The sequence below is a fragment of the Erythrolamprus reginae genome, chromosome 2, assembly GCF_031021105.1.
Source record: "Erythrolamprus reginae isolate rEryReg1 chromosome 2, rEryReg1.hap1, whole genome shotgun sequence".
NCBI lineage: Eukaryota > Metazoa > Chordata > Lepidosauria > Squamata > Dipsadidae > Erythrolamprus > Erythrolamprus reginae.
The window spans coordinates 207,909,017-207,935,644 of record NC_091951.1 but is presented as its reverse complement, the minus strand read 5'-3'; the positions used below and the strand labels follow the sequence as shown (position 1 = coordinate 207,935,644).

At 42.2% G+C, this 26,628-nt stretch overlaps 2 protein-coding genes across 7 annotated transcripts in view; both read right to left on the bottom strand.

The window, feature by feature from the left end:
- The window catches only part of IL27RA (interleukin 27 receptor subunit alpha), a 30,895-nt gene extending 20,716 nt beyond the window's left edge, over positions 1-10,179 (bottom strand). Inside the window, exons 1-4 of one of the 6 annotated variants that reach the window (XM_070741514.1) lie at positions 10,014-10,179; positions 7,295-7,416; positions 3,293-3,428; positions 1,864-2,030 (exon numbers count right to left, since the gene is read on the bottom strand). In XM_070741514.1, coding sequence (XP_070597615.1) covers positions 1,864-2,030; positions 3,293-3,428; positions 7,295-7,361 — 370 coding nt within the window. In that variant the 5' untranslated portion in view covers positions 7,362-7,416; positions 10,014-10,179. Of the gene's footprint in view, positions 1-1,863; positions 2,031-3,288; positions 3,429-7,294; positions 7,417-8,703; positions 8,796-9,151; positions 9,374-9,700; positions 9,911-10,013 lie in introns of those variants that run through there. The other 5 variants (XM_070741518.1, XM_070741515.1, XM_070741517.1 and 2 more) reach the window with 5 other exon arrangements.
- An 8,518-nt stretch (positions 10,180-18,697) lies between these two features.
- Positions 18,698-22,625, bottom strand: RLN3 (relaxin 3). The gene is made up of 2 exons (XM_070736139.1): positions 22,466-22,625; positions 18,698-18,954 (listed from the first exon to the last, which is right to left on the bottom strand). The coding sequence occupies exons 1-2, from the start codon at positions 22,623-22,625 to the stop codon at positions 18,698-18,700; spliced, it is 417 nt and encodes a 138-aa protein (XP_070592240.1).
- Positions 22,626-26,628: the final 4,003 nt, after the last annotated feature.

Genomic DNA, 26,628 nt, shown 5'->3' with positions numbered 1-26,628 from the left:
CACACACTATTATTTTCCTCTTATGCTTGTGCTTATATATCAACAACAGCTGATCTCAGGATATTAATATATAAATTCTGTGATGAAAACAGTCTTTACTTGTCAACTGTAAACCATTTTACTCTCCACATGAGTTCTCATCATTTCTACTAATTGCTGTGTATGTCCCACCACAAACCTGTGTAAACAAGGCATTAGGAACTCCAGCTGACCAAATTATGGAGGCGGAAGCCAAATACCTTAATTCACTGGCCATTATTTGGGGAGATTTAAACAAGGCAAACTTAAGGAAATAGCTACCAAAATGCTTTCACCATGTCAATTGTCCCACTAGAGGCAAGAATAATTTTAGTGTTGTGTAGACCAGTGTTTCCCAACCTTGGCAACTTGAAGATATTTGGACTTCAACTCCCAGAATCCCCCAGCCAGCAACTTGATAAAACTTGGCTGGGGAATCCTGGGAGTTGAAGTCCAAATATCTTCAAGTTGCCACGGTTGGGAAACACTGGTCTACACAACACTAAAATTAGTCTTTACCACAAGCAGCTGTGGGACACTCTGATCATTGCATGATTCATCTTGTACCTGCTTACAGGCAAAGACTTAAAACCACAAAACCAACAATTAAATTAGTGAAGGCTTGGACTGAAGAGGCAAAGTTAAAGCTATAGGCTTGCTCTGACTGCACTGATTGGAATATTTTTGAAAATACCTCTGCAGACCTGCATGAACTCACAGATACTGTAACATCATATGTCAGCTCTGTGAAGACCTATGTGTACTGACCAGGAACATGCGAATATACAGCAACAACAAACCTTGGTTCAGAGCTAAATGTAAGCAGCTATGTTGTTCCAAAGAGGAAGCCTATAGAAAAGGTGATAAAATGCTGTACAATCAGTCCAGAAATGTACTAACAAGAGAGATCAGAGCAGCAAAAAGAAGCTACTCTGAAATGCTAAAGAATCAGTTTTCAACAAATGAATCAACAAACATGTGGAGAACTCTTAAAAATATCACTGGTTACGGCAAACCACTTTCCCAGGCTAAAGGAAATCAGCAACTAGTAGATGACCTGAATGTGTTTTACTGCAGGTTTGAAAGGAAACTACAGCCATCTATCTTCACAACTCCCATCTCAGACACACCAACAACAGCCAAGCTACCTATGACTGACCCCATACCATTGGGTTCACAACCCCTAGTGATTACAGAAAAAGAAGTGCAAGACCTATTTCACAGACAAAAGCCAGGAAAAGCTCCAGGCCCTTCTTGCTTAAAAGTCTGTGCTGACCAATTGGCTCCCATTTTCACCTGAATCTTCAATAAATCATTAGAGATGTGCTATGTTCCTTCTTGCTTCAAACACTCCACTATCATCCCACTGCCGAAGAAGCCCTCCATCAAGGAACTGAATAACTACAGACCAGTTGCTCTAACATCTGTAGTTATGAGAACCTTTGAAAGGCAAGTGCTGTTCCACTTGAAAACCATCACGGATCCACTGTTAGACCCCCTGCAATTTGCATACTGAGCAAACAGATCAACAGATGATGCTGTTAATATGCCTCTGCATCACATCCTACAACATCTTGAATGCTATTTTGGTTCGCTAACAACAACATATGAAATTGATTGTCAATCAGTGTTGTTTCCTAAGTGGACAGTTTGATTTCACAGAAGTTTGATTTACTTGGAGTTATATTGTGTTGTTTAAGTGTTAACTGATGGCAATAACCAAAGGGGGGCCAACCCTTGGCCTGCACAAATAGGCAAGAAAAGCAAGGCACTTTTTTGAAGCAAAAATTGTTTGCCCAGATTAATTCGCAAAGCATTCTGTCTCTCTAATTTAGTTTCTCTAACCTATTTCATCCAGGCTGAAGTTTATTTTCTTGGACAGAGCCATCCCATCTGTGCTGTTAACTTCTATCCAGACACTGTATGTGTCGCCAAGTGTCAGGTTCTTTTGTTCAATAACCAGCCAGTTCTGTCCCGTCTTGGCTAACACAGGCGGCATCTTCTTAAGGTACCTTCAGAAAAATAAGGATACACAGATATGTCTAACAATGGTTTATATAAATGGAAACTAAAACGTTTGCTATTCCTTATCCATCCAGATATCGTGCCCAAGCAAGCATATTTCAAGACTTACATATAAAGGCACAGAAGCATTTTATTACAGAAGTTAATTATCATTATAATAATGAATATAATTATAATGATCATTATAATAATGAACATCAAATAGATACCCATAGAATTGTTTGTGTAGTCCACTCTAAGTCCTTTCTAAACTATTATTCTTGACTTCCAAACATCTCTGCCTTTTAATCATTGCAAAACTGCAGATTTTGCCTGGTGTCAGTAATTATAGAATTGATTCTACATGGAGCTTTTAATTTTTAAAGAAAAAAAAGCCTAGGCTGATGATAAATGATAAATGATAAAATGTTGGTTTTGAATATGTATGAGAAGGAAAGGAAGAAAATGAAGTGTATTAGTACTAAAATGTGGAGAACGGTTTCATAAAAGTGAAATAAGTTGAATTATGTTATAGGTGATGGAAAACTTCAGTAGATGAAATTAGACTGAAATTAATGTTGATGTTTGATTATAAAATTATTTAAAGATTCGAATTAGTGGGTTTAATAATTAGAAGGGAATAATTAGAAGGGAAGCTAAAAAGAGGAATAGAGACTATAAATGATACGTGCTAAAAATTATGTATAAGAAAAAAAATGAATAAGGAATTATGGGAAAAAAGAAGAATATGGCTGAAATTGAAAATAAAATATATTTTGACTATGTATATCAAATGATGCAAGAGAAAGGATCCAGAAAACACTTTATTCATAAAAGATGTGTGTTTTGTGTTAAAAAAAAACAAAAACTTATTTACAAAAAAATAAAAAAATAAAATAAAAATCTCTGTTCAGAGCTCCCAGTCAATTTAGATCAACTGACAAAGATAATACTTGCATTATTTTTTCTTAATATCTAAAACGTCTTCAGTATTGGCCTATCTAGACCAAAACCTTCATTCATAAAACTATAAAATCCTAATAGGTTAATCCAGGGGTAGGCAAAGTTGGCTCTTCTATGACGTGGACTTCAACTAGCATGATTGGCTCAGGAATTCTGGGAGTTGAAATCCACAAATCATAGAAAGGCCAACTTTGCCTACCCCTGGGTTAGTCCTTTACTCTCTGCAATTCCTGTACTTCCTAAATAAAAACATTTAACCAATAGATTTGGATATTTGTGCTATAAGTCAATATAAAGGCTCACTAACGGCAGCAGTTTGCCCAATTTTAGGCTCTCAAAGTGAAGACGGGTGGTGTTAGCATTTTGAGATTGCCAGCTGCAGTTCACAAAGGTGCTGAGAAATGGTTGGAAACATTGTAGACCCATGGTGGCATCTGGATCACCTGCAAACAGAGCAAAAGTCACAAATCAGCATTCCAAATTATAGCAGTTGAAGACAGATTTCATAGGAAGAGATTATAGCTGCATGGAAGTCACACATTTTTAAGCCCTACATAGCATGGGACCAGATTACTTACGGGACTGCCTCCTGCTGCATGAATCCCAGTGACTGGTTAAGTCCCAAAGAGTCGGTCTTCTAGAGGTCCCGTCAACTAGACAACGTCACTTGGCGGGACCTAGGGGAAGAGCCTTCTCTGTGGGGGCCCTGGCCCTCTGGAATCAGCTCCCCCCCCCGGAGATCCGTATTGCTCCCACCCTTCTCGCCTTTCAAAAGAGTCTAAAGACTCACCTATGCCGCCAAGCTTGGAGTCATTAGATTCTGCCCCCAGCCAATGAATATATAGTGGGTTTGTTTGAATGGATACGTGTGTATTTTAATAGGTTCTTTAGTTTTAAATGTAACTTCAAATTGTATCCCAATGTATACTATCTTTTTATATGTTGTAAGCTGCCCTGATTACTCAGAGAGGGGCGGCATATAAATATTATTATTATTATTATTATTATTATTATTATTAATAATAATAATTCATTAAAACAATTTTGCAAGATATGTACAAATTGTTAGCTCCAAATTATAAAAGCAGACCGACCAAACCTTGAGATGGTGATTACTCAAGAATTCAATTTGTCCTAATGGCAGGGCAATATAAAGCACAGAAAGGTTAGTACAGGCAACCTCTGACTTACAAGAGTTAATTGAGTGACCATTCAAAGTTACAGAGGCATTGAAAAAAGTGACTTATGACCATTTATCACACGACTGTCACAGCACCTCCATGATGACATGACCAAAATTTGGGCGCTTGGCAACTATCATATATGTGTGATGGTTGCAATACCCCAGGATCATATGAGCACTATTGTATTGGTGACCTTTCCAGTTGACTTCTGACAAGCCAACTCAACCAGGGAAGATAAATAACTGTGAATCACTTAACACCTGCAGTGATTCACAAGGGTGGCAAAAAAAAAAGATAGTAAATTGGGCATGACTATGCATTTTGCGTAAGTCGAGGGCATCCTCCCCTAGTGTTGTTCATTTACTTGATCTGCTTCCCATGCAACTGACTGGCAAAGTAGAGATTAATCTGAACAAATTAATATCCAACAGAAGAATATGGGAACATGTTGCCTAGCACCATGGGAAAACCTTAATTCAAGTTAACTGAGGTGACCATTATTGCCTAGTGTGAATATAGTTACTGCCTAGGAAAGTGATGGCGAACCTTTTTTTCCTTGGGTGTCAAAAGGGCGTGCAGGCCCACGATAGGGTGCATGTGCATGCCCACACCCCTAATACAATGCCTTCTTCCCACGCATGCTTACACAAGCGCCCCCCTGCGCTTCCCACCCGCATGCACAAGCCTCCGAAGCCTAGGGATAGTGAAAAATGGGCCCAATGGGCCTAGCAGAAGTTGGTTTCTGAACTTTCAATAGGCCTGTTGAGCTGTTTTTCACCTTACCCAGGTTTAGGAAGCTCTCCTGAAGCCTGGAGAAGGCAAAAATGCCCCCCCCCCCCCCTCCAGAAGGCCGAAAATCAACTGGCCAATGCGAACATGTGTGCTGGAGCTGACATAGAACAACACCTCATGTGCCCTCGGATAGGCCATAGGTTTGCCATCACAGGCCTAGGATATCAACATTATAATTTTCAGGATCCTCCTAACCAAACTTTCCCCAACTCTGTATTAGGACTGCAACTTGAAAAATCCCTGGAGAGTATCTTGCAGTCCTAGCATAGCTAGAAGACAGACATGGGAGAAGAGGATGCAATAGGTTGGAAACCGTGTGGAGTTCAATCCTGACCTGCCACTGCTTCAACAGCTGCCTGCCCTGGAAGTCATTTTACCAGTTAGCCACTAGCAACTGAGGGCCAATGGAAGGATGTATCCAGGGATCTCCCTAGAGACATTCCAACAGCAGCAAATAGAACAGTTCACTATTTATTTATAGCACTGTTTATAATCAAAGCCATAAGAAAATAGAATCCTATAATGCCAATAATGAAAAATGTAGGAGGAACAAATATCCTCCCTATTCTCCTTTGAGAATAAATGGCTAAGTAGACTTATTGTTAAAACAAGTGGGCATCTTTGGGCTACCCCAGGACAGAAATTGCGCACAAAGCTGAGAAAGCTGAAGATCTGGTTGAATTAAGATCTACTCTCACCTGATAGGTTTCTACTGCTGTAGAAAAAGTGCGCACACCTATGCTGCAGATATCCACCATATAGAGTGATCCAAAGATCATAATGAATCTATACGGATTGAATGTTGTAAATACAATTGAGTTGCATTTGCATCTGATGAGATCTTGCAATGAACAATACACCTGACTGGCCCCAAATTGCTGAGAGTCCCTGTTTTCTTTTATATGTTTTATTCCAGAGAAACATCAATTTTAAACTTATTGAATGTTGATGTGTGTTATTTGTCATCCAAGTAGTAGGATTATGATTATGGTCATTCAAAATAGATAAAAGGAATAACACAGTCAGGTACTGCAAATGGGATTGACTATGGTAAACTACCATCACAGGAAGATATCATAGTATCTGCACGCCGTATTTACTATCAGGAGGGGAATTGCTGTAGCTCTGTACAAAGGATCAGATCAGAATTTATATTCCCTTTTTTTCATAATCGCATTAAGCCTATTTAGAGTTTGCACAACACTAAATATAATGCAAGTGTGTTGTCTACCTTCAGATTCTGGAAAAATTATGAAATTTTGCTACCAATTTTTAGTTGCCAGAAGAAAGGAGGCCTCTGGATGCCAAGGTTGCCCATGATAAAATTCAATCCCTTTCAGAGTATTATTGAGAATGAAAAGCAATGTGTTCATTTGAAGAACATTTAGAACAAGTTCAGAGCAAACTGAAGTTGGATGAATACAGTTAGAACATACATTTTACTAAGGTCTGCCTTCTCTACTTTTTTTCAATTATCAACAGACCAAATTTCCTTTCCCCAAGTTTCAGCCCTAAAACGTAATTCTTTATTACCCAGGTTATCTTTCCCAGCTATTCAAAACATGACACCCCCCCATATATACTGCTCAAAAAAATAAAGGGAACACTCAAATAACACATCCTAGATCTGAATGAAAAATATTCCCATTGAATACTTTGTTCTGTACGAAGTTGAATGTGCACAACAGCATGTGAAATTGATTGTCAATCAGTGTTGCTTCCTAAGTGGACAGTTTGATTTCACAGAAGTTTGATTTACTTGGAGTTATATTGTGTTGTTTAAGTGTTCCCTTTATTTTTTTGAGCAGTGTAGTTTTTGCCATCACTCAATGAGAGAGCAAGATAAAGGTCAATGTGTTGAAATTGTTTCACCTGCTTCATTTCTTTTACTTTGAAGGCCTGTTCTGGGCTCTTGAAAGATTTCCTGTGTGGGTTTTACAGAGCAAAAGGGCCAAGAAGGTGACAGCAACCTCAGCAGCAGCCACCACTAAGTGCAAGTGTACACATATTTAACAGTCCTCCTGCTCCTCATTGTCTTGAAGTTGTGCAAACTTCAAGACCGAGCTTAAAGATACAGCTCCCTAATTGCAAGTAACTGAATTCTCTTACCATTGGACCCCTAAATGACTACCATCTCGGATCCCTTTAAATTGGATCTCTTGGTACCCAAGTTAAAGAGATCCAAAATGGGATATGGCTTAAATCCTCAGGTAAAAAGAGGCACAAAAAAGTTAAAAACACATGTTCATTAACTGTAGTTAACAGCCAAGCATATTGTCTTTCTTCAAGAGGACACATGAGGTTTCTTGGAAACACAGTTATTTCTCATTTACCTTTTTTCAGCCCAGAGATCTTGAAGGCTAGAAGGAGCAACCCTGCAACACCCCATTTACTTCTCATGATGCCAACTCAATTAGTGATATGATGAAGGAGCACCTGGAGAAATGCACAGCCTCTGTAACATTAAAAGAAAATTATTTCATCTTGATTAAATTAACAGAGCAGGAAATAAAACATTTTCAAACTCAAAGAGTTTGGGGGTTGAAGTAAAGGTCGGGAAGGTTAGTTGGGAGGGAAGGAAGGGTTGGAAAACTGTTGTGATGCTCATATTGATGGCAATATGCTACAAGAACTAAATAGCCATATTGTTCAAAAGATAAGCAATGGTGGAAATAAGAATAGTTCCTTAGAATTTTACACATGCCGGGTGGTGGGCTCACCATTACCCATTCTACAGCCATCTGAATAAACTATAATAAACTAAGTTCATACAATAGATTGATTTACAAATCTTAATAGCACAGTTTGTGAAGCCAACTAAGTCCAATTAAGTCCGACCAGATAAGGTTGGAGAGGTCGGCACCGATAGTAACGGCTGGTCCGCTGGTCCGCTTAGTGACCAAACATTTTAGGACCTGGGCCTGAGAGGCAAGGGAGGATGAGAGTCTAGCACCTAGCCCCAAGGGGATCTAATAAATAAAATAAAGTAAAATAAAATAAAATAAATAAGTAAAATAAAATGAGCCGGGGTGGCGCAGCAGGTAGAATGCTGTACTGCAGGCCACTGAAGCTGACTGTAGATCTGTAGGTCAGTGGTTCAAATTTCATCACTGGCTCAAGGTTGACTCAGCCTTCCATCCTTCCGAGGTGGGTAAAATGAGGACCCGGATTGTGGGGGCAATATGCTGGCTATTAAAAAGTGCTATTGCTAACATGTTGTAAGCTGCCCTGAGTCTAAGGAGAAGGGCGGCATAAAAATCGAATAAATAAATAAAATTAAATAAATAAGTCAATCAAAGCTGCAACACACGGTGGATTATTCAGCAAAATATAAGGAAAGCAGTTGTGCATTAGCTAGTTACATATGGAGTAGATACCTTAAGTTTCCCCAGGCCATTTCTCTGACTGTAGTTATGTTCAGACACTATAGTATCTGCCTTATTCACATAATGTTAAGCTGTGGTTCTTTTCACCATATTACGTAAACCAGTCATTTTAACACTGATTTATAATTTAAACATGTTGCATGAAGCGCTTTACGGAGTTTTGCAATGCTCCTAGCATGCAGATAAAATATTTTACTTATTGAATCAACTTAGAGATTACCCAATTTCTAACCACTTCCAGGCAATTACACTGAAAAAGTAATGAAAAGTGTCCATTAGCCCCCCCCACCCCCCAAAAAAGATGTAAACAAAACCACCATTCAAAAAGGGGCTCAACCCATCAATCTGCCCCATACCGTGGGAGAATAACCAGGGTCTTCAGCAATTTTCTGAATGTCACAGGATGGGAACATAATCTAGATCTGGATTTGATAGGGTGTATTCCTTATGTATGAAATGCCTAAAATCACACATTAACTGTTACGTCCTGGCTTCAGCCAGGCCGGTCTCCATTGGCTGAATGTCAACGGGAGACTCAAGCCCAGGTGCTGTATCCTAGCTGCCTTTGTCTTGTTCTTAAATGCATCCTGTAATCCAGGAGTCCCCAAACTTGGCAACTTTAAGACTTGTGGACTTCAACTCCCAGAATTCTGGGAGTTGAAGTCCACAAGTCTTAAAGTTGCCAAGTTTGAAGACCTGTGCTGTAATACAATCCTGCATTGTCTGTGAGTTGTTCTCTCCAGCTGCCTCCCAACTAGCCTCCTCCTTACAACCAGCCACCAAGGGTTTAAATCCAACCCCTACTTGAACCCGCCGCTTTCCAGCTGAATCCTCCTTGCTGCCAAAAGGTCTGCAGCCCTTTGTCTTCTTCTCTCTTCTTGCTTCTACGGACCTTCCACGTTTTCCCAGCTGATTTTTACTGCTGCTGCTGTGTCGCTGTTTCCTGGACAAGCTGAGATCCGACTGAGTGCCTGCCACCCCCTGAGCCGTTTTCCTGCCCTTCTGACCATCCGCTGTTTCCCCCTCTCTTCTGCTGTCGCTTGTCCCAGCTAATCTCACCGCTTCCCGGCTGACTGCTGCCTTCAGACTACATTTTTTCCAGCCTCTGTCACCCAGGGGATTCCCTGCTGGGAAGCTGGTAGCACATCCCTCCAGGCGCAGAGGCCCCCAAACTTGGCAACCTTAAGACCTGTGGACTTCAACTCCCAGAGGTTTTCAAGTTGCCAAGCTTTTGCAAAAGCTGGCTGGAGAATTCTGGGAGTTGAAGTCCACAAGTCTTAAAAGTTGCCAAGTTTGAAGACCTCTGCTCCAGGGCATTCCCTGCCGCCTCCCACCCAGCTCGTTCCTACTCACCGGGTGTCTCCAGAGACTGTTTCTCAGTTGGGTTTGCCTGCCGCTGCCCTGCTCCTAAGTTTCTGTTGAGTTCTGTCACCTCCTACCCCATTTTTTCCCCTTCTTCCTTTTTTTGGGTCTCTGCTTCGGAACCCCCAGTGGGGTATCCTAGCCGCGAGCAGCGCCAAGTGGTGGCCACGTTCGGAATTGCAGCTTCTTCATGAGGTCTTCAATTGATGCCCTTCAGAGCAGGCAGAAAATCCCAAGGGATTTCTTCCCGAAGGGAGAAGGAGCGCCTCCTCCCCGTCGTCCCGACCCGCCGCGGCTCACTTACCCCCATCAGCTGCCAGCGCTGCCCATCCCGGATGGTTCCCAGCACCGCGAAGAACGAGGCGGGTCGCGAGTTGACTCAACTCTTTCCGGAGGGAGCGTGCGAAGCTGCACCAGCCGCGGGCGGCCCCTGTGAAAGCCGCGCGCCAGCCTTGCTCCGCCCTCGGCTCAGTGACGTAAGAGGGGAGGGGGGACTACGGAGGGGTGCATGCTGCTGCTGCCGCCGCTCTCATGTTATTTCCATTTCTGAGGGTTGAGGCGAAAGAGGAAGGCGCCCGCTGAAGACCGACGGCCGAAAAGGAGGAACGTGAGACCAGCCTAAAAAGAGGAACTTGGACGGCGGATGACAAGCAGGATTACTCATTTAGGCTGAGGATGCTGAAGGCCGCAAGGCAGGTCATCAATTCAATTCGATACAAACCTCCTCACCTCACTTTAAGACTTGTGGACTTCAAGTCTTAAAGTTGCCAAGTTTGGAGACCCCTGCTGTATAGGATAGTAGTACCGTAGTTTGTATAAACATAACATAAGTTAAAAAGTAATGATAAAAGAGGACAATAGGAAGGGACGGTAGGCACAGTGGTGCGCTTAAGCACATCCCTTACAACCAACACGCAATCCTACTGCTCCATGAGAACTTATTGCACAATCCCCCCTCCCACGCAAGTCAACCCTTCTATGTTTGTTTATTTATTTGAGTTGAAAGGGACCCTGCAGGTCATCAAGTCCATCCCCGGGCTCAAGCAGGAAACCCTACACCACCCCAGCCAGATGGCAGTCCGATCTCTTGAATATGTCAAGAGGTGGGGCGTTCACAACTTCCGCTGGCACTGGTTAATCACTCTGACCGATGTTGTTGTGGTTATTTTTCATTCAGGAGTCTGGCAGCCAGCCCAATGATAAAAGCTGTTCTTTAGCCTGTTTCGTGGGGCTGCCTGGGCTTCTCTTTCTCCTTCCTTCCCCATGGCAAAAGAATCAAGAAGTGCTGACGAGGGTGTGAGTTGTCCAGACCAACTGGAGGCCATGCCTTTCCAGGGCAGACCGACTTAACCCCATCCCAGCAACTGCGCAAAAGGAAGTACCATCTTGTTTTTGCCATTAAGCAAATATAACTGGCTCACAGATGCTACATGAAAAAAAAATAAGGGCCAACATTCGCCTGGACTTTTCTTTGTTACATGCTACTCAAAGTTATTCTCCGTGACTGAATAGATGCAGATTCACTTGCTGTTCCTCTCCCCTTTATCAGTTGCCGTAATTTCACGTTTTGGAGAGTGAGACAGTGATTAGGTGTAAGAAATAAACGGCCTGCCCTGTGTTTTCCAGATGCAGTGCTCTGGTCTTGATATCCCAGTAGGAGTAGAGGCAGTGAAGGGCTACCAAAATTTTTACTAGCACATTGTGGGCGTGACTTATGCATCTTCTTTCAACATCTTTCAGTGCAAATTGGGTGCTCTGAGGTGGAGCTCCATTTTCGCTACCCAACTGCGTTCCCCCCCGTCCGGGCAGTAACCCACCCCTGGGTGGGGAACATATTTATGTTCGTTAGCAGCAATTAAATCAATTCCTCCCAATATTTGGATGTACCAATAAGGATCTTGCATAGGAGTGGATCTGCCACATCTATGCATGAGTTACTGACCCTGCTTATTTTTCTCCATTTGGTTGCAAGAATGAACTGGGTCTCCCATTTTTAACTGGGAAAAAAAAGTTATTGGAAAGACAATTCATTCTCTGTTTAGCTTTAGTTGTTAGTTTTCTAACTTTTCCTCCCCACAAAGTTTGGTATACATGAATTGAATCATAGAATCATAAGGTTGAAGGGATCTTAAAAGTGTTGTGGTCACGACTCACAACCCCCACCCAGCAGGACAGCAGACCTAATATCGCCCTGAACAAATGATTGTCCAATCTCTTCTTGAAGACTTCTACCTTCACCTCAACTCCAGCAAGCAGGCTCTGCCATTGATAAATTATTCTATCAGGAAATTCCTTCATAGTTCCAAATTGGATCTCCCTCCGATGAACTTTGGTCTATTGCTTCTTGTCCTATTTTGGAGAAAAAGACAATCCACTCTTCTCTATGATACTTAGCACCCTCAAGTAATGGAAGACAATTATACTTTGCCTAAACCTTATCTTTGTTATACCTAATTCTCTTAATTGTTTATCATAGATTTGGCCTCCAGACCCCTTGTCATCTCTCTTGCTCTTCTCTACACTCTTTCTAGGGTCTCAGGATCTTTTCTGTATCATGGTGACTAAAATTGGCCACAAGATTCGAAGTGTGGCCTCACTAGGACAGTATAAAGCAGTACTATTGCTTTTTGATGCTTCTGTGGATGCAGCCTAGATCTTATTGGCCTTTTTGGCAGTTGTAGCACACACTGGCTCATATTTAAGTGGTAGTCCACTAGGACACCTACCGTAGATCCCTCTCGCAGTTACTACTGTTGTGCTAGGTACTGCCTATTCCTCAACTCAGCATTTGGTTTTTTCTGCCTAAGTGCAGGACCTTACCACATTGCATTGGATAGGCCCCAATGCTTAGGTTTGACAAAATTTGTTGTAAGGCATATCATTCTGGATTCGGTTCTAAGTGGGGAAGAAGACACTGGAAGCATGGTGACTGCTTGGAAAGATGATTTAATGGAGGACAGCAGGACCACGTGGTCTGAGGTCCTGGGGAAAGGGAGATCACATGCCTTGAAGATGTTGAAGAAGAAGAGAAGGGATGGCATGCTGAGAGTCTTTTGGTTTTATACCCTCTCTTGGGTCCTGCCTCCTGCTCCTGTGCAAGAAATGCAATCTGATTGGCTGTCAGAATCCCATAGGGCCACGTGGGGGCAACTGTATAGGCTGTCCTGAGTCCACATTTGCTTGAGCCATGCTGGCTGATGCAATGTTCCCAGGTGCCATGTGGTGAGATGGATAGAAGCAGGGGTGGGCTACTGCCCAGATGGGGGAGAACGTAGTGGGGTAGCGAAAATGAGCTCCACCCTAGAGCACCCAATTTGCACTGAAAGATGTTGAAAGAAAATGCAGGGCGTCAGGCATAAGCCACACCTACAGTGTAGTAAAAATTTGGGTAGCCCTTCAGTGGGTAGAAGGCAAACCCTATCATGTCCTAAGTGTGAAGATCTTAATCCCATCATCCTGGAACTGAAGGAAGGGCAGGGAGCTGCAGGGAGCTCCTTTGTCTTTAGAACATGTTTCTTCTTTTCTCATCCAGGGAAACATATTCTTCCTTTTCAAGATTTCCTAGGATATTTCATTTTTCTAGGAGAGGGGTGGGTTCTAACTTCCTTCAGATTCTTCTGAATCTTGATTCTATCTTGCTAAATGTTAGCAATTCTCCCATCTTGGTGTCATCTAAAAATTTGATTAGTTCCCTTTCTGTCCATTCCATCTAGATCATTTATGATTATGTTATACTGGGCCTAAGACAGAACCTTGAAGTACAGTACCTAACTGAGTAGGGTTGGTCAGCTAATTGTGAATCCAGCTGGTGGTGGTACTGTCTATCCCACATCATACCAATAAGTAGATGATAATTTACTTTGTCAAATGCCTTTCTGAAGTCCAAGTATACCATTATCCACTGCATTTCCATGAACCATTAATTTAGTCAATTTATCAAAGAAATTAATAAGGTTTGACTGGCATTGGCATTGGTCTGATAGTTTTTGAACTGGCTGTTTGATTTGTGACATTGATTACATTGTATGACAGTGAACACTGTAAATACCCAATATTGCCCTTGCCCTTATTATGTATGCCAGGATACCAGTGCAGATGACTGTATGGTTAACATATGTCTTTGCTCAGCTAAGAGGCAGTTTCTAAGCCCGGCGGTTCTCAAAAAAATTTTGTATTAAATTATTTTGGCAGAAAAGAACCAAGGAACTCTCGAGCTTTAAAAAAAAATCCCAGAAGAAAACAACCCGAGCAAAAGAGAATGTGCTTTCATTTGGAAACTCATTGACCCTGCTATGTTATACCCTCTGTTAACACTGAAGTCAGTGAAAAAGCTTGGTGAGCCCATGGCTACGCCGCCTTTGTTTTGTAGGGGATTGTGCAATTTAAATAATAAAGTTAGGGGCAAAATGGAGGAGGGATTGCTTTGTACAGAATGTGAGGTTTTGCAGATATAAATTTATATCAATTTATAAGTTTTATTGATTATATTCAGTATCAGATTGTCACAATAAGGGGCACATATCACATGTGTTTAATACATGACTACCAAAACGCAGTAATGTAAGGCAAAGACTAGGAATAGAAATGTGTTTGGGATAAGGAGGATACCTACATTTATTTATTTATTTATTTTTGTCAAGCATGTATAAGATAATAGATATAAGTATAAATATGTTTATGAATACATGAAATGGATGCAAATAAATGGGAACATTAGGTCAGGGATAGTAAGCACGATGGTGCGTTTATGCACACCCTTTACAGACCTCTTTGGAATAGGGTGAGGTCAATAGTAGACAGCCTAAGGTTAAAGTTTGGAGAGTTTGGAGTAGAAACCAGAGGCTGTTAGTGCATTCCAGGCATTGATCACTCTGTTACTGAAGTCGTATTTCCTGCAGTTGAATTTGGTGTGGTTTACCTATTGTGTGCTCATGTATTGTTGTGGTTGAAGCTGAAGTAGTCATTGAAAGGTAGGACATTGTAGCAGATAATTTTATGTACTACGCCTAGGTCAGACTGAAGGCGGCATAGATCTAGTTTGTCTAAACCCAAAATTTCAAGCCTGGTGGCATTTGAGCAGAGGAATGGAGGATTCTTCTTGTGAAATATTTCTATATTTCTATTTCCCAATTGTATCAATGTCCGATATGAAGTGCAGGTTCCAGACAGGTGAGCTGTATTTGAGAATTGGTCTAACACGGGTGTGTTCTGGTTTTTTTCAATGCCAGTTTGTTTAGGGATGCGCCGCATGTGCAGTGCTAAAAAACAAGACGGAAGTGCCTATGGCACCAAGAGAATCAGCTCAGGGACATAGCAGGCCTGGGTCGCTGTCAATTCCAGTGACCCAGGCCGCCAAGTTACTACCGATTCTATAGAACCATCCGAACCAGGAGGAACCTACTTCTGGTCCAGTAAATGTTTTCTATTCTCTAGTTAGCAGTACAATATTACCAAGAAGAAGCTACGCAACATTAGGTTAGCAACTTTCAATACCATCGACCATGGTATCCTTCTGCACCAGCTGGAGGGGTTGGGAGTGGGAGGCACTGTTCTTCAGTAGTTCTCCTCCTACCTCTCCGGTCGGTCGCAGTCGGTGTTAGTGGGGGGGTCAGAGGTCGACCTCTAGGTCTCTCCCTTGTGGGGTGCCTCAGGGGTCGGTCCTCTCCCCCCTGCTATTTAATATCTACATGAAACCGCTGGGTGAGATCATCCAGGGGCATGGGGTGAGGTATCATCAATATGCCGATGATACCCAATTATACATTTCCACCCCATGTCCAGTCAACGAAGCAGTGGAAGTGATGTGCTGGTGCCTGGAGGCTGTTGGGGCCTGGATGGGTGTCAACAAACTCAAACTCAACCCAGACAAGATGGAGTGGCTGTGGGTCTTGCCTCCCAAGGACAATTCCATCTGTCCGTCCATTACCCTGGGGGGAGAATCATTGACCCCCTCAGAGAGGGTTCGCAACTTGGACGTCCTCCTCGATCCACAGCTCACATTAGAGAAACATCTTTCAGCTATGGCGAGGGGGGCGTTCGCCCAGGTTCGCCTGGTGCACCAGTTGCGCCAATATTTGGACCAGGAGTCACTGCTCACAGTCACTCATGCCCTCATCACCTCGAGGCTCGACTACTGTAACGCTCTCTACATGGGGCTACCTTTGAAAAGTGTTCGGAAACTTCAGATCGTGCAGAATGCAGCTGCGAGAGCAATCATGGGCTTTTCCAAATATGCCCATGTTACACCAACACTCCGCAGTCTGCATTGGTTGCTGATCAGTTTCCGGTCACAATTCAAAGTGTTGGTTATGACCTATAAAGCCCTTCATGGCACCGGACCAGATTATCTCCGGGACCGCCTTCTGCTGCACGAATCCCAGCGACCAGTCCCCCCAGAGATTAGAATTGCCCCCAGCCTCCTTGCCTTTCGTAAGCTACTTAAAACCCACCTCTGCCGCCAGGCATGGGGGAACTGAGATACTCTTTCCCCCTAGGCCGTTACAATTTTATGCATGGTATGTCTGTATGTCTGTTTGGTTTTTATTATAATGGGTTTTTAATTGTTTTTAGTATTGGATTATTATTTTATGCTGTCTTATTATTGCTGTTAGCCACCCCAAGTCTTCGGAGAGGGGCGGCATACAAATCCAATAAATAAATAAACTCTTAATGCTTTCTTGGCAATGTTTTTACAGTGTGCTCTGGCGCTTAGATCATTAGAGATGAATACTCCAAGGTCCTTGACAAAGTGAGGATTGTCTACAAAGTTGTATCCGCCCAGTTTGTATTCAGCTTTAGGTACCTAGCTATATTTTTATTTATTTATTTATTAGATTTGTATGCCGCCCCTCTCCATAGACTTAGGGCGGCTGACAACAATAATGAAACAACATATAACAAATCTAATATTTAAAATAATTAAAGACCCTTATTAAAAACCGAACATACACACAAACATACCATGCATAAATTGTATAGGCCTAGGGGGAAGGAATATCTCAATTCCCCCATGCCTGATGATAGAGGTGGGTTTTAAGGAGCTTACGAAAGGCGAGGAGGGTGGGGGCAATTCTAATCTCTGGGGGGACTTGGTTCCAGAGGGCCGGGGCCGCCACAGAGAAGGCTCTTTCCCTGGGTCCCGCCAAACGACATTGTTTAGTCGACAGGACCCGGAGAAGGCCAACTCTGTGGGACCTAACTGGTCGCTGGGATTCGTGTGGCAGTAAATTTTACATTTACTGTTGCTTTACAACTGCTGAAAATCAGTAATATTTTTTTCACCTGCAGAATCCAAATACAGTGACAGGTTTGTGCCCATCTGGAGTTCCCCAAATGCACAAAAAAGTTATACACGGGAAATCTGAAGCTCTCTCTAGCAGTTGGCCATTTCCTTCCTTGATCTATTGGACTACCACTCTCTTAATTCTGGCTAAGAATAGCATGAATTGTGGTCTCACATATGTAGATTAGTAGGAAAAACTGGCATATACAATTCAGTTTATCCCACCAGCCGCTCTTCCTTTTTTAGCCCAGTTGCAGAAGAAAATACAATATTTACATTAAATTACTTAATTAAAATTTACATTTTCTCATAGTTTGGTATTATGGTAGATTATTCCATTTAAAACAGTGAGAAATGTCACTGGCTTTTCCGTAGACCTTTCCAGCTCTTTTCAACATTTTTAATGATGTTTGCATAAAGATAAACTTGTTCAGTTCCTTGGAAATGTTGTGCAAACATCTTGTCATGTTTATAATTTGAGTATTACTGATGCCATCAAAATAAAACAAACGTATGTTGAATGTTCCCATTAAACCAAACTGTTCTGAGTCAACATAGTGCATCTCATTAATTTGTTTCATTTCATTTTTTATTTTTTTTCAGCTTTGCTTTATGGTCATTTCACTCTCAGGGCAGCAGACTTAGTTCCTCTCTAAGAGATCAAATGAATAACCCTGGAAACACCACCACCCTGAAAACTGTTTGTTGTGAGACCAATTTGAATACCAACCCAACAATTTATTTATTTATTAAATGTAATGCTAGTCTGTGACTGTAATAAAAATGGATTCTTTATGGAATTTGTTTGCTCCCCATCTCACCAGTTCATTTGTAAATTATTAAATGTGAGAGAAAATTTGTGACCCTCACCAGCATTCAGAAAGCAGAGGTGGGCTGCTAAGGTGGACTGGTGACATGTGCTTGCCCCTACGGCTCTGAGTGCTAGTGGAGTCCAGCGCAATTCTGCTACTGCACGTGGGCAGGTAGAGAAATCGCGCACAGACACATAGGTGCAGTGGCAGAATTGCGCTGGACTCCACTAGCACTCAGAGCCACGGGGTGAGTACACGTCACCGTTCCACCTTAGCAGCCTACCTCTATCAGAAAGCCATAGCATTATACTTCTTCCACCAAATGTTCTCTGCTTTTGCCCCGAACCTTCCTTGGTGCCTGGCCATTCCAGGCAATCCAGCTCTACTAATTTCAATTGAGTGGAACAGGAGAATGTAATTGTCCATTCTGGTTGTGACTGAGGCTCATTGATGAAATTACAGTTCATGGAAATAGTGTTAACAAGGGTTTCGTGTGAGACCTGCAGAGCACTTTTTAAAATATTGTAAGCGAGGTAAAAATCAAAATTTCTCCTTACTGGTTCTGTGGGTGTGGCAGGGAAAGGATACTGTAAAATCCCCATTCCCACCTCACTCTGGGGCCAGCCAGAAGGTGGTATTTGCCGGTTCTCTGAATTACTCAACATTTCCACCACCGGTTCTCCAGAACATGTCAGAACCTGCTGAATTTCACCACTGGACCATGTATAACCATGTAAGTGGGATTGATAAAATGTTTCGTGGAGGAACTCAAGTTGAATTTGCCTGCATGCTGGTTAATAAATCTTCAAGCTCACAAATTCTATAGTATACTTCCTTGTTTTATTTTATTGTTTTAACCAAGGAACACATGGAGTAAATGAAAACCACTACCACCTAACATAAAGAACTGATCTCATACTTGCTGCAGCCCCACTTGCAACAGGCATTGCTCAGGCTTTCCATAACATCTCGAGCTCCGCGATCCAAAGGCCAGGGCTCTTCGGAGAGGGCATAGCTCTGCCGACCTTGCCAGCTCCCGTAATTTTCAGAAGGATCTTGTTGGGAGGAATGCACTGGATTCCATTCATTGGATAACGATGTTGCATCAAATGTTTCTGCAGGATCTCCCCCAAGGAGAGCACTGGGATTTCCTACAATGAGAAGGTAACACTGGAAGGTAGGGAGATCACAGTTAACATACTGGACTCAGAAAGTGGACTTTGTGCTGGGAAGTCAACTGGATCATAATATCTTAAAGTAATAAGCATTAGATGAAGCTGAATAAATATTTAAGCAACCCCCCATTTAACATCCTCAACAGAAATAGCAAAACCTACATTTTTCATCTTTGGAAAACAAATTCTTTGTAGGCTGTCTTAGTGAATTATTATTAACTTCATCAATAATATCAATGTTTTATAAATAAACAAAATATCTGAAATAATCCTGAAGTGGAAGGCTGAGCAAATTCCAAGATTAGCTGATGCTCGACCATTCAGATTTACCTTTTTCAAACAGAGCTTGAGTCTCGGCATTTTTTTGAAGAAGGTGAGCAATGGTCAGATAGCAGCATTTCCTACATATCAAAGTCAATGGAAGTGAAGATGATCATTGGTTAATATAAACTGCAGGATTGGGCCTTAGAACGTTGGTGGGAAAATGCCATGTGTCAACTCACCCGATTCCTAAGAGATCAGTATGGGGCACGCATAAGTGCACCAGCGTGCCTACCGTCCCTGTCCAATTGTACCCATCTTATGTATATAAACAATGTTATATCTATGTATATTACAAATACATACTTGACAAATAAAATAAATAATTTAAATTGCCATCGGATCTGTTTGGGCAACCGAAAGCATATTGAAAGGGAGGTGACATTAGAAGGAAATGCTTGCAATTTAGATCCCCAGACAGGGATGTCTAACCTACCCCTTGTCTACAGCTTTGTAATTATATCCTCTTTCTCTAACCCCAATCGCTTTCAGAGTTCCAGCTTCTGTTTTGAATAGACAGAAAAGAATCAGAAGAAATGGGCTAAAGCTTAAGAAAGGATTATGATATCTCTAGCTGAAGAAGAGATGCTACTTTGATGTGCCTTGGTTTCTGCATTTTTTTGACACATACACTCTTTTTGGTATCAGATAAAGATGCGTTCTTCAAAAGGTATTCAAGCTTTGCAACCAAAAGGTCCCACATTTGGTTTCCAGCATCTCTTGGTAGAACAGAAAAGACTTCTGTTTTCTACAGGAATTCCTTTTACCAAGTCCTGCATTGTCCATTAGTAAGCTGTCCATTAGTGAAAACCTAATACAATAAAGTACCTTCCTATATTTTTATATGACTCCAACTGGTCAGATCATACCTACGTTTAAATCCAATCTAGCATTCTTGGGAGGGTATGGGTGACAAATCTCATGTACTAAGGTATAGTCAGTAAGACTGGAATTTAATCCACCTTGCACAAACTGAGCAATGAAAGTTAATTTGTTGGCAAATGGCAGGGCAGCATCCCTGAATGTGTCTTCTCACAGCTACTCTTTGTTGGAAATACCCTAAGGCAGTGATGGCTAACCTTTTTTTCCTCGGGTGCCAAAAGAGCGTGCCCATGTGGTTTCACGCATGCACGAGTGCCCACACCCATAATTCAATGCCTGGGGAGGGCAAAAACAGCTTCCTTCACTCCCCAGAGGCCCTTTGGAGGCCAGAAACGGCCTGTTTCCCAACTTCTGGTGGGCCCAGTAGACTCCTGTTTCACCCTCCCCAGACTCTGAAGGCTTCCTTGGAGCTGGGGGAGGGCAAAACGCCCTCCCTCATCCCCCCGGAGGCTATCTGGAAGCCAAAAACACCCTCCAAGAGCCTCTGCGTGAGCCAAAAATCAGATGGCCAGCACACACATGCACATGGGAGCTGAGCTAGGGCAACGGCTCACGTGACAGCAGATATGGCTTTATATGCCACCTGTGGCACCCGTGCCATAGGTTCGCCATCACTGCCCTAAGGGCAATAAATCAGAGAAGCTGAGCCAAAGGTAATGGATCAAAGGGCTAGAAATTGCATGTCCTGCCTTGGCGCAGAAGATTCTTAGTCCTTTCCTGTTCTGTAACTCACAGGCATTACAGTAATCCCTCACTACTTCGCGGTTCATCTTTCATGGAGGGGGGCTTAAATCCATTAAAAATTCATAAAATTCTTCTACAGTACTACTGTACTGTAGTTCCAGCTGAGAAACATCATGGAAATTCATTTTCACAGGTGGTCTTGGAACGCATCCCCCGCGAAAAACGAGGGATCACTGTATAAGCTCTTGCAAGTTTCACTAACCAGTGGCATACAAACTCACACAGGAAGCAATGCAAGGACAGCTTCCTGTATGGCACAGTAGTGAACCACACAGCAATCTTGAGCTAATGGCCATGCTTATAAAAATAACAACATAATTTGGTTAATTCTCAGGCCAATTGTCACCTATTCCCAATTCCACCATGGTCAGAGCATTCTTTCCATCTTTTATAATTTTAAAATTATAATTTTTTAAAAAGCAGTAGTTTGTCAATGGAAAGCTGCTCTTCTTCTTAACATTCCCAAGTAGATACTTTCCCCAGTGTGAGGCTTGTAAATTGGCCTTTGCATCTGCTGAACTCTGCAATTTTACTAAATGTGGGAAGGCACTATTGCAGGCAAACTCAGTCCACAGCCTGGGTTTGATTCTGATGGGCTTGAGGTTGACTCATTCTTCTCAGGTTGGTAAAATGAGGACCCAAATTGTTGGGGGCAACGTGCTGACATTGTAAACTACCCAGAGGGCGCTGTAAAGCACCATGGGGCGGTATATAAGTGCTATTGCTATACAATTTGTGGCTTTCTATTTGTATTTTTTAACATCTGGCTTCCTATAGGGTGGGAACCGAAGCTTAGAGAACAACTGTCTTTCTAACTCTTCTTCAAACTTAACATCACCTTTTCTCGTGAATAAAAAGATTGACCAGTTTGTATCATATATTGGGATCTCCTTAAAGTCTGGCAAGATATTTATTAGATGAAGCAGTTTATCAATCCTGTCTAATATTTAGATCTTAAAGGCGATTGATTTGATTTTTCAAATAATAGGAAGTACAAATTTTCAAATAAAGATTAGGACTTGGTAAAGCACCCATGTTCTGAAAAGTATCTGGGTGTTGGAAGGTGGTAATTCAAAATCCCCCTTATGCAGGACTAGGTTAGCTGGGAATTTCAGGAACTGTACTTCCAGCTAACATACTCCTGCATAATTGTAATCATAGTCCTATTCTATTTGGAAGGTTTCACGTAAGACACTGAGCTTGTCGATCAGAAAGGTCGGCAGTTTGAACCCCTAGTATAGGTCTGCATGAGCAAGGGGTTGGACTAGATGACCTCCAAGCTCCCTTCCAAGGTTGATTCAGCCTTCCTTCCTTCCGAGGTGGGTAAAAGGAGGACCCGGATTGTGGGGGCAATATGCTGGCTCTGTTTAAAAAGTGCTATTGCTAACATGTTGTAAGCCACCCTGAATCTAAGGAGAAGGGTGGCATAAAAATTGAATAAATAAACAAACTCCGTTACTGTTAGTCTCTGTGAAATCACACCACAGAGGCTGTTCTACCTTGACTCTACCCCAAGTCTGGCAGCACTCCCTTTGCTCACCTGCTCGTCTCCAGCGAGATCCTCCACAGGTGAAGATGACAGCACGGATGAACTCCCTACCGCACAGCTTGACACCGTAAGGGGGTGTCCTGGCTTCACTCCCCAGCCATCTCTCTGAGAGCAGCACTCCAAGGACCAGAGCCAGGAGGAACTTGGGCATGGCTGAGAGCTCTGCAAAGCGGGAATCGGGGTTCCTGCGACAGCACAGCTGCCTTTTGCCAGCTTCTCTCAGTGTGGCTGAGTCCTTTTTATATTGTCAGGTGGACATGAGCATCTTTCCGGCTATCTCCCCCAATTAGCAGCAGGAGCGGGGACAGAGACCTTTCTTGGTGGAGGAGAACTTGGGAGATGTACACTAATCACAGATAACCTTTTACTTGTTATCAGCTGGGCAGATAGGGAACGGTGTTCAGCTGGCCTTTCTTGGCAGGGACAGACATGTAGGTGCATACAGAGAAGATGCACAGCAGAGACATGTAAATGATGATAGTGAGTGGGAGAGGAACGTAGGCAGAACAACTCCTCAAGGCTCCCCCCCCCACCTATTGACTTTTATGTCCCAAATGCATCGACAAAAGCAGGAAGGCAGACAAGTAGGGTTCTCTCACTCATTACATCTCCTATGTTACCCTGATCAGCTTGGGCATTTGTCAGGAGTAGCTGGGAATTATACCCCAATTGCCTGCAATGCACTGGGATAGAGACAGTTCGTGTTGTACAACAGCTACATACTTCTGTCAGTCCTTTAACCTCAGAGCTGCCCTCAACCATGGTGCTCCAGAGCAAATGTAGTACCTTTCCCCTTGTATAAATATTGTTTATTGGATTGATCAAGTCATTAAACCAGGAGACTTAAGACATTGTACATAGTTAAACTTCATTAAAATACAATATAAAATCAAATAAGTTACAGGAAGAATGCTTAGCAGCTACCAATCACCCATTACTCTGCATCAGAAATTGTCTTAATCTCTGGCCTCTTTGAAAAGCTACTTTTTTACTTTTAAAACAAAGGTGATGTCATATCAACCGCCACTGGATGGGGAGGTGGTATTCCAGGGGGCTGGACATGACTCTGGTGTTTCACAAGATGACGCTGCTTAGTCACTGGGACCCGAAACATACTGTCCCTGTGATCTTATATAGGATGGGCAGAGATAATAGGAGAAAGTTGTTCCTTAAAGAACCAGGCTTTATAGATGACAATCAACATTCTGAATTACATCCAAAAGCTGACTAGTAAACAGAAGAGCACATGGAGCAGAGGTATCATCTGGGCTTATTGAGGTACACCCAAGGGTCAGCTACTGCCCGGACCAGGGGAATGCAGTGGGGTACTGAAAATGGAGCTCCACCCCAGAGCAACCAACTTGCACTGAAAGATGGGGAAAGAAAATACAGGCCGTCCTGCATAAGCCACGCCCACAGTGTGGTAGTAAAAATGTTGGTAGCGCTTCACTGACACCTATAACTGGTCTTATGGCTGTATTTTACACAATGATCTTCAACAGAAGCTCCATGCAGAAAACATTGATCTCCAACATCTTCAGCTGATCTATAAACCCCAATCTATTCAGTTTTGTTAAGTTTGAGCCTCAAGTTTTCCTTCAGGCAGTGAGATAGCACATCAAAAGCATCACTTGGTCAGTCAGGGGTCAAGATGTACAATCTGATGATTTTATATTAAACAGATATCTGACACACAGCAATTGGACGGCCTTCCTTATGGATCTAATGTAGATGGTAGAGTTTTGAGTCATAAGAAACATCAGAAATTCCAGCCCATAGATCTCCTTCTCTTTACCTACACTGAGTTCAGGCGAATTGTTTTAGCTCATAAGGCAGAAAATGTCAACATGCAGTAAATTTCTGAGGGAAAGACAGGATGGAAGACTATTTGAGTTGCTCCTTTTGTTCATATTTTTTTCAAAGTTAATAGGCAGTGACAAGTTTCTCACATTGATAGACCTCCATGACTAAGAGAGAGAGTAAACCTGCAGCTTATACAGCTCTCTGCCTTACTATGACCATCCTGGGACCCTATACCTGGAATTCTTCAATACTGCTTGTCCAATTATTTTTTAAAAAGGGAACTGCAAAAGAGCTATTGCCTGGCCTTTGGTTTTAGGCTGAATTAGAATAAATCCATTTCTTAACATCAGAAGTGTAGGTTTCTTTCCATCTATTTAAAATATTATCTTTACCAAATCCAAGGCTTGGTACAATTCTTCACGAAACGGCTTTATGCAAATATCTTCCACCAGCAGGAACTGCATTGAACTTTGCTTATCTCTCCAAATTCCGTCCTTTCAGCCTGCTAGAGGTAGCCGAGGGTTTTTTTCTTATTTTGCGATAAGAAGACTGCCGCAGCCTCTTCCATGCGTATGCCATAGCAAATGCCATCACAGATAAGCTTTGGCCTAAGTGCTAAGTAACTAGCTTGCTCTCTGCTGCATGATAAAAGTAACATTTCAGACAAATGACAGATATAGACCCTTCTTAATACCAGGGCAAGGCAGGGGAGTCAGAAGGATATGGCCTCTATGCCCTTGTTGAAAGCTTATGGGAAACAGGATCTTTACCCAACAGACATCTTTCTCTTTTGGGGAGTTTCTTTCTGGCTTCATTATAGAGCTGAATAATAACTTGGTTTTATTTTATTTAAAGTGGACTTTTATGAAAACTAGGAGTTGACTTTTGTGTGGCGAAACTTCCAATGATGATTTGGTTACTTTATTAAATACCAGGAAGCAGCAGGCGAAGTTAAGCAGAATCACATCAGACACCTGTACAATTAGCACAGCCCCCCCCCCCTCTCTCTACTCCGCTTCTCTCTCTACCCCAATGACTGCATCTCTACCAATCCATCTGTTAAACTACTGAAGTTCACAGATGATACAAAAGTGATTGGTCTCATTTGAGACAATGATGAATCTGCATACAGACGGGAGGTTGAACTAATCTTGTGGCACAACTGGAACAATCTGGAATTGAACACACCAAAAACCATAAAAATGGTGGTAGACTTTAGGAGAAACCCTCCCACACTTCCACCTTTACGATACTAGACAACACAGTATCAACAGCAGAGACCTTCAAATTCCTAGGTTCTACCATATCGGTAAGATTGTAAGATATTGCAATGGATACCTAACCTTAAAAATGTCATCACAAAAACACAACAAAGAATGTTCTTTCTGTGTCAATTCAGAAAGCTCAAAGTGCCCAAGGAGTTGCTGATACAGTTCTGCAGAGGAATCATTGAGTCTGTCATCTGCACCTCTATAACTGTCTGGTTTGGTTCTGCAACCCAACAAGACCGACACAGACTTCAGAGGATAACCAGAACTGCAGAAAAAACAATTACTGCCAACCTTTCCATTGAGAACTTGTATACTGCACGAGTCAAAAATAGGGTTGTGAAAATATTTACAAACCCCTCACATCCTGGACATAAATAGTTTCAACTCCTATCCTCAAAATGATGCTATAGAGCACTGCACACCAGAAGAACTAGACACAAGAACAGTTTTTCCCCAAATGCCATCACTCTGTTAAACAAATAATTCCATCAACACTGTTAAACCAGTTACTAATGAGCCAGGGTGGCGCAGCAGGTAGAGTGCTATACTGCAGGCCACTGAAGCTGACTTGTAGATCTGAAGGTCAGTGGTTCAAATCTCATCACCGGCTCAAGGTTGACTCAGCCTTCCATCCTTCCAAGGTGGGTAAAATGAGGACCCGGATTGTGGGGGCAATAGCCTAGCTCTGTTAAAAAAGTGCTATTGCTAACATGTTGTAAGCTGCCCTGAGCCTAAAGAGAAGGGCAGCATAAAAATCGAATGAATGAATAAATGAGTAAACAAACAAACAAACAAATAAACAAACAAATACGTGTGCACTATTAATCTTCTCATTGTTCCCTTCACCCATCTCTTCCCACTAATGACTGTATGACTGTAACTTTGTTGCTTGTATCCTTAGGATATACATTGACTGGTTGATATGTTTTGATTGCTTATTTGTATCCGGACTATCATTAGTATTGTACCTTATGATTCTTGACAAACTTATCTTTTCCTTTATGTACACTGAGAAAAGCAAGACAACTACACTTTATGTATACTTTATGTACAGTGAGGAGACCAAGACAAATTCCTTGT